This window comes from Alligator sinensis, unplaced genomic scaffold, assembly GCF_000455745.1.
Source record: "Alligator sinensis unplaced genomic scaffold, ASM45574v1 scaffold2052_1, whole genome shotgun sequence".
NCBI classification, from domain to species: Eukaryota; Metazoa; Chordata; order Crocodylia; family Alligatoridae; genus Alligator; species Alligator sinensis.
This window is the reverse complement of record NW_005844101.1, coordinates 7,678-16,405: the sequence shown is the minus strand read 5'-3', so window position 1 is coordinate 16,405 and position 8,728 is coordinate 7,678. Positions and strand designations below refer to the sequence as shown.

The 8,728-nt window shown below is 47.9% G+C and overlaps 1 protein-coding gene across 1 annotated transcript in view; it reads left to right on the top strand.

Annotated features, from left to right (window-relative positions):
- Positions 1 to 5,638: 5,638 nt before the first annotated feature.
- The window catches only part of LOC102367754 (olfactory receptor 2B2-like), a gene marked incomplete at both ends in the record, with an annotated part of 4,911 nt that continues 1,821 nt past the window's right edge, over positions 5,639 to 8,728 (top strand). The window contains one exon of the mRNA XM_006039291.2: positions 5,639 to 6,495. Within this exon, the coding sequence (XP_006039353.2) occupies positions 5,639 to 6,495 (857 nt within the window). The remainder of the gene's footprint in view (positions 6,496 to 8,728) is intronic.

The following is an 8,728-nucleotide window of genomic DNA, read 5'->3' as shown; positions in this document are numbered from 1 at the left end:
AGATGTGTGGACACTGGTGCAGGCCTCTGCCCACAAACCTGCTACATTCACTTTGCTTTACACTGTGAGGACAAGGGTGAGTTGGTGCGATTTGGGCAGGGCTGGACATTTCCCAGGATGCAAACTCCTAAAGAAAGAAACACCACTTCAACTGCCTTCTTTGCAACGTGCAGAGTTGGGGATTACAGGATAGAGCCCACGTGCAGTGACAGAATTAGATTCTCCCTGAGCTCAGCTAGTGTCTGGCATCAAAAACCATTAGCTAAAAAGTATTTGGTTTGCATTTTGGCTCTATACATTAGGTCTGGCTGATGAATACTGTGAAATTCAGCAAGGCGGTTGGCTGTGTTAGTCTGAAGTCAAGCAGAAGGAGGGACAGAAGGACACCTTAGAAACTACTGAAAGTTAAACTATGCGACTCTAGATGCTTCCACAGTCATGATTAATAAGGGACAACCACTAATGCCTGACAACTCAGAGGTGATGCCAAGAAACTAAAAGTCAACAAATGTAGTTGAAATGTGTCAAAATACTTTAACATGCAATGGAGTTCATTGCTTCATAGTATGCCAGAGGGTGGGAGAAAACATATATTCGACAAATCTTCTCCAAGGTGGGGATGGAACTTTTGGTCCATTGTATGCTAGAAGCTTCTTTAAGGACATTGCAATTCTTGTGGTACCCATACTAATGAAATGTTAAATATGAATTATTCAAAAGAAATTCTCAAAAATGTAATTGCCTTCAAGGCTCAGAGTTAAGGCTGCAGTTGGCGTTGAGGCAAGCATGTTTCATGCTGAAGTCTTTAGGTGCACTAGTTATCTCATCCAGTAAATTACTTTTGTGTTAGTGTTGTTTAAGTGTCATTCAGGCATTAACTCAAATCCACAGAAATTCTTGACTGAAAAATATATATAACAAGATATATGCAGTTATATGAAGGTACTAGAGGATATGGTCTGAAAATATCTATCCTGAGGTCACAATCCAGCATCTGCTTGAATTCAGAAATTGGTTTGGAGCAATGTCCTAGTCATGACGATCTAAGGAATGTCTGATAATTATAGCAGGTATTTAGTATTTATTATAACTATAAAACTGATGAAAGAGGTTGTTACCTAGGGCCGTGTATAGAGAAAACGAGAGGTGTGCGTGCACGACACTTTAAAGCAAAAGCATTTAGCCTGCACCACTTCAATGGTGTCAGTGTTTGCACACCTTGGAGGGGTATTGTGCATTAATTCCAGCCACTGTAAGAAGTTCGGCAGCATAACGCGCCTTAAATGACTTAGGGCGCAGCAAACTAAAGCTCTTTCGAGGAGTTTTGGTTGCCTGCCCCTACAGCTGCGGAGCAAAGCACTGGGCTCTGTGCAGCTCAGGGGTTCTGCAGGAAGCCCTGCAGGTAGCCTGGCACCAGCCTGAGAAAGCAGGCTACGCCCAAGAAAAATGTTGAGTCCCCCGCCCCAGAGCCTGCCTGCCTGCTTAAGCTGCACGGGTGCCCGGTGCTTCCCTCTGTGGCTCTGATGCCCCCCAGGACTGCCTGAGCCAGGTGCCTGCAGGTGGATGCTGCCAGGGGTTGCGGGGCCACAGCTGCCATGGAGGGAAGCACCAGCCCCGACCTGCTGCAGCCCAGGGACCGCTCCGCCCACCGGCAGCTCACCCTCCCCTCCCCACCAGAAAGGCAAGTAAGTCATCAGGGTGTGTGTACAACACAGGGCTTTAATCAACCCTAAATTGAAGCGGTGTTTTTTAAAACCCACAGCTTCAATTTAGGGCCCCTGTTTCATCTACACATGCCCAACAAAAGCTCATGCATCTCTGAAGCAATTAGTTTCTAGACGTGGTTGTTGTACATGCGACAGGGTTTTTGTCCTTAGGGTTGCATTTTATGTCCCCTAAATTGAAAGGGTGGGTTTTATTTTAGTGTATATACGTCATTGTCCTGGCAGCCAGAGGCACCTGCTGAAAGCAGAAGTGAGGAGGGGCCCAATCCATTTCCCTCTGCCTCCCCTCGGTGGAGCCTGCCTGCCTCCCCCATGGCCGGGGGCCATTAATCTGTGCCATTAGTCTGTGCCATCTCTGCCACTTTCTCTGGCCCGCAGCACACCCAGCCAACCTCCTGCCACCTCCCCACACTGACTCAGGGGCAAGCCAGACCATTCTCAGGCTTCCCGCCAGCCGCAGGAGCCTGCTGAAGGCAGAAGTGGTGAGGGGCCCAGAGTCTTTTTTTCTACAGAGCCTGCCCACCTCACCTACAGCCAAGAGATGATCTGACTAATAGGTGAAATGTTCCTAGTTGCAACATTGCAAACTAAATTACATGGGGGTATAGTATTAGTTTGCAATTGATTTTAAACCCACAAAACTCGCATACATGTAATATGTGAAGCCATTAAACCACACAAAGGGAAATTTTCAAGCTATGTACAAGTGCCCTAAGTTGCCACTCTGCCAGCCCTCTGGCTATGGGCTGTAGCCCAGTAACTACATACAAACATTCCCTTTAAGAATGCTAAGAGGGCTGTAGATGTGTGGAGCAAAAAGAACTTATCAGAGGAAACTACAAAACAGTAAAAGAGCTGTTGAAATAAATAACCTAATTATATAAAAGAAGTCATAAGTGTTTTCCCTGACAAACCTACATTCAATATGCAATTAAAAAAAAAAATAATTCCACTATTTAAATGAAAATATTCCCTTAAAGGAGAAAAAGAGAGCAGGGTTGGTGGTTGTAGTCATGTTGGTCTAAGCACATAGGCAGACAAAAGATATCACACCTACCCAAAGAACCTTATTAGACCAACTAACAATTTGGAAACATTGTTCTTTGCAAGCTTTCAGGCACAAACACCCTTCTTCAGGCATAGGGAGAGTCTGGTGGCATTGTGTGTACTCTCCTGGGAAGAAGAAGGGAGAGAGCAGTAAACCTGTGCAAGAAAGAAGTGCTCAGAAGTAGCTATAAAAGAAGCAAAGGACAGCTGACTTGGACACAATTATGTAGAATAAGTCATTGTTTTATCTGGCCAATAGCTTAGGATGTCTCCGATTCATTCATGGACCAAAGGAAGAACATTGTGCCCAAAACTAGTCTGATATCCTCACCCCTCCCAAACATGCAGTTGTTCCAATAAGAGATATTACCAAACAAACCTACGCTTGTAAGGAAATTTCTTTTTTGGCAGATTGTTTAATCATCTTAATCGGTTGAAATTTATTGTGCATAGACTGTTAATTACCATTGACTTGTGTGCTTGATTCATTTTGTTGCATGCATTATGCCACTACAACCAAAGATCCACAAAAGCATTTAGGTGCCTTGTTGTTTCTTAAGATGCTCAAGTTCATCATTTGTATACCACTGAAATACTCAAAACAACAGCATTCAGATGCCAGGTAACCCAAGGGGTTTAAGTCTTCTAGGCACCTAAACGTGCATTGCTGGGCACACACAATGCATCTACCAGCCCAGGTGACAAGATGCTCTGAGCCCTCACCTGCAGGCACTGGACTGCTTTCTCCAAATAAGTTGGTGGAACAGCTATCTTGCTAATGGTACCTACTTTTAGCCATGCTCCAAAAAGCCAGCTACATGGATGGAGCAGTGCATCTTCTACTTGTGGCACTCCAGAAGGCTACAAGAGTGCTGTGTTCAGATCTCTACTCCACTATGAGGACGAGTAGCTTTGTCTCTTAACTCCTATGTAGGCGTGTTCTGGGGAGGACTGCTTGAGTTCCTGTCCGTTGGACCTTTCCACTATGTATAAATAACTAAATATGTATAAATAGAAAGGCTGACTGCAGAGCTCAGTAATTAGTACACTCATGTAAGATATAGAATCACAGAAAGAAAGAGCTGGGGGGACCTTTGGAGGTCATCTAGTCCAACCCCCTACTCAAGACAGGTACATCCCAATCCAAACCTTCCCATACAAGCGCCTCTCTAGCCTATTCCTAAAACTCCACAAACAACCACGTCCCACAACTACAAAGAACATACTCCATGGACATCAAGAACACCCTAACCTGCCACAGCTAAAGCAGGGGGATGAGGGCAGTATTGGTATCCTGCCACTGCAAGGTTGTTAAATACACTCAAGAAATCCAAGCAAGAGGATCAGGCCACTTGCCCACCCTCCCCCACTTCCTCCCCCTCCCCACCAAAAAGAAAGGAAATGAACCCATAGTCAGTATCTATCTGACTGTGGGGCAAAATTCCTCCCTTCCCCCAAATATAGTCTTTAGTCTGATCATGAGCAGTGGGGCAACACCCACTATCCGGGACCCTCTGGGTTTTAGGATCCAGAAGAAGTGGCACACCCCACTCACAGTCTCCTGCCTCAGCTGTAGCCAACACTGAATGCTTCTGAGGAAGGCAAAAGAAAACACACACACACACACACACACTAGGAGTGTGCAAAGTGGGCCCTATTCGATTCAGATTCAGCCTGAATCAGTGACAGTGATTTGATTCATTGATTTGGATCACTGTCCCTGATTTGATTTGGCCAAATCCAAATCTGAATATTCAATGCTGAATTGGAGAATCAGCGATTTGGACATAGGCACAGCTTGAAGTGTTATTTCTACAAACCTTGATGTAGCAGGCACGCCTCGTGAATACTGTGATGCTGGGGCGCATGGAGAATCCCACAGAAGCGCAGGTCCTTCTGGTCCACTTCTGGGTCTGATGGGAGCATGCTGAGACCCACACCGTACCACCCTGGCTCAGCCATCGGCCATGGGAGGACCCCGGGTGGCCCCCCCAGACACGAGGTACCAGTTGCTGAGCCAGAGGGGTGCAGGGATGGGGGGCCCTGTGCGCTCCACATTGGACCTGGAAGTGCTGCTGGTCCACTTCTGGGTTTGCTGCTGAGTGGGCTGGGGAGCCCCCCACACTTCTGTGGGACACTCCATGCGCCCCAGCTTTGCAGCACTCGTGAGCCCCTGCTACCTAGAGGTATGTAGAAAAAACATTTAAAGTTGTATCTACATCCGAATCTCCAAACTGATTCAGAGGGTTCCGATTCGGAGAGATCAAAGGGTCCTGATTTGATATGGATTTGGAGATTCAGCCACCGAATCAAATCAGGGACCAAAGCCTCACACAGCCCTAACACACACACCCTGACACTTGTAGGAACAGGAGGAGGAAAAATTGTTTCTGGCCCCATGTGGCAACTAGAAAAGCATAAAATCCTCTCCATGCTGTTCCACAACCTACAGACAGCAAATGACTCCATATAAAAAAAATGAGAGTTCAGGTTCCTCCATCAATACATTTAGGCATTAAAACAAAGGTGGGATAGCTCCATGGAGGAGAAAGAGAAAGACCCATCCTTCTATACCCAATAGGTTGAAGGTTCGTATGCACACCTTGGATATGGGATTTCATTCTGATCCAGTTAGACAAAACAGGGATAACATGAGGTGTCACAAATAACACAACCACTGGGTCTTCTAGGGTCTCTCTCCCCCTCCCTTTTCCACCAATATTATAACCAGGCCCAGGATACCTCAGCAGATGACCAGGTCTAGGTGCTTAATACCAGAGGAGAAAGTTTCTGGCTTAGGACCAGAAGAAAGAAGGATGCAATTGCTTGGTCAGAGTAAGGCTCATATCTCCGGCCCCCTGCATCAGCTTCAGTAAAAAAGCTTCCCAACCTCCACTGCGTGGTCTTCCTAATCTCCTATGTCCTGACATCGTTCTGGAACCTGGCTGTCATTGTGGTCTCGCAGCTGGACCCCCATCTCCACACACCCATGTACTTCTTCCTCAGCAACCTTGCTCTCCTGGACCTCTCCTACACCACCACCATTGTGCCTCAGATGCTGGTGAATTTATGCAGTGCCCACAAGACGATCTCGTGGGCTGTCTGCGTGGCCCAGCTCGTCATCTCCCTTGGCCTGGGTTCCACCGAGTGTGTCCTGCTGGCAGTCATGGCCTATGACCGCTATGCTGCCATCTGCCACCCCTTACGCTACACAGCCATCATGAGCCGCAGCCTCTGCTGGCTGATGGCAACTGCATCCTGGCTAAGTGGGATCACTGCCTCCATTGTGCAAATGAGCTTGACCCTGCGACTACCCTTGTGTGGGCACAATCGTATCAATGACTTCTTCTGTGAAGTGCCAGCCCTGCTCAGCCTGGCCTGTGCCGATACCTCCATTAATGAGGCTGGGCTCCTTGTCGGCTCTGCGGTCTTCTTGCCAGTACCTCTGGGCCTCATCCTGGTCTCCTACAGCTACATTGGTGCTGCAGTACTGAGGATCCGCTCAGCTGAGGGCAGACGCAAGGCCTTCAACACTTGCACCTCCCACTTAGTTGTAGTGTCAATCTTCTTTGGCACAGCCATCTACGTCTACCTGCAGCCCCCCTCTCAGCACCCACAGCACCAGGGCAAGATAGTTTCCCTCTTCTATGGCATCATCACTCCAATGGTGAACCCCCTGATCTATACCCTGAGGAACAAGGATGTGCACAGGGCCCTTAGGAAAGCCTTAAGAAAGTAGTGCTGGATGCAGAGGACATAAGTCCCCAAAATGATGTGGAGCTGGCAGGCTTTGGGCATGTGCATGTGGGAGAGAGCCCACGTGTGTATTTGGGACAGGGTCCTAAGCTGGCTAAAGGGGAGATAGGAGAGAGGGATACACAAAGGATGTGTACTGGCACAGTCCTATTCCCCTTTTTGACTACACTGTGGAAGCAGCAGCCGGGCACTTCGAGTCTCTGAATCACATACGAGTCCTCCTGTCCCGTCCCCTTCATGCACAGAGGCACTCCCCCTCCCCTTCCTCCATTACCCACCCACCGCTGCCACTGTCCCCTCTACCTCTGGCTGCCCTGCAGGTGGGCTGAACTCCACAGCTGTTCCTGCTGCGCTCCAGCAGGGAGATGGGCTCAGCCCAGAACAGCAGCAGCAGGTTTTCCCCTCCCAACCCACTCCTCAAGTGTTCCCTCTCGTCCCAGGAGAAGGGGTACATACAGATGGGGAATCCACCCACTGCACCCACCACAACTGCTGTTGCTGTCCCCAGACGAGCGCAAGTCCCCAAGCTATCCACCCTCTCTCCAAGACTGGCAGAGGGAGATGCATGGCAGCCATCTTGCAGTAGGGTCTCAGTGCTTCTCTTCTTCCACATTTCTGTTTAAATGAAGACTGATCTGGGGTAAAAGGTACGTGTGCTGTGCCATTAACTATGGTAACACCCTTGTTGCTAGCTCTGTCCTCTGCCATAGACTGGAGGTCCTTGAGGTTTTGCTTTTACTAGGAATATATAAAGTAACATTTATTCTACTGATTTCAATGTAAGACAACACATAAATGGTAAGAGAGCCTGTTTCTGCACTACCTACCCTATAGTATGCTTCTTCCTATTTCCATGTTCAGATGTGGCACTGAAAAACTAACCCTGTGACAAAGGTCTTGGACCTAACATTAAACTATGAGGGCTGTAATGGTGTTGTAGCCAGGAGGTAAACAGGGTGGGTGCCTCAAAGGAGACATCATTAGGGACACGATTAGATAAGGGAAAAAGTGGTCAGGACTTTGTGGTGGGGAAAAAGAAATTAAAAGAAACTTGCATTCTGTTTCCCTGCTGGTCAGTTTGTGAGCATTGATGTCACTGTTGAAGGATTTGTTCATTCTTTCACAGATTCAGAGAAGTTTAGTGCTGGAAGGGACTTTGAGAGATCACTGGGTCCAGCCCCCCTGCTCTGGGTAGGAAAGGCTGCTGGGGTCCACAAACCCTAGCAAGGTGAATGTCCAGTCTCCTTTTGAAGATGTCCAGTGTAGGTGCCTGCACCACCTCTGCTGGGAGTCTATTCCAGTGTCTGGTCACACTAACCATTAAAAAGTTTTTCCTGATATCCAGGCTGAAACCTTCTAGTAGTTTGACTGTTGCTCCTGGTTTTCTCCAGGGCACTTCAGTGAATAGTTGTTTGCCTAGCCCCTGCTACTCTCCCCTGATTTTTTTGTAAGCTGCCACCAAGTACCCTCAAAGTCTTCTCTTTTCAGTCCATATCTATCAGCCTTTTCTCATATGGCTTGCTCTTCAGGCCTGTCATTATAGAGTTTACAGAAGAGCCACTCATCTCAACCTCCTGCACATCCTTCTTGAAGTGTGGCACCCAGAACTGGATGCAGTACTCCAGCTGTGATGTCACCAATGCCGAGTATAGCAGGAGAATAACTGCCTTAGTTTTGCTCGAGATGCATTGGTCGATGCATGCCAGCGTATTGTTTGCTCTGCTAACTGTAGCATCACATTGGTGGCTCATATTCATTTTATGGTCAATTATAACCCCCAGGTCCCTTTCACATGTGGTGTTAGGTAGTGTAGCACCACTGAGCCTATAAGCTTGGTGCAGAGTTTTCCTCCCCAGATGGAGCACTTCACAGTGCCCATGTTGAACAACATCAGGAAAAATACAAGTGAATGCCATGCACTCAGCTGCGATAATTAACACTTGCTGAGGGTTTAACTCATTCTATTTAACAGATTTTTCTTAAATCAGTAAAGGAAAAGGATAATGAGTCTGTCGCAGGGCACCTCAGTGCCTGCTCCTAGGGAGTAAAGACTGCCAGGGAGAGAGAGCCCTGGCAGAACATAATGAGCACAGCTGCGGGTTGCCGGGGCAACTAAGGAGAGCCAGCTGCCTGTAGGAGGCAGGGCCTGGCCCTGATAAAGCCCAGGGCTGAGGCCAGGCTGGCAGTTCCCTGCCAGCAGC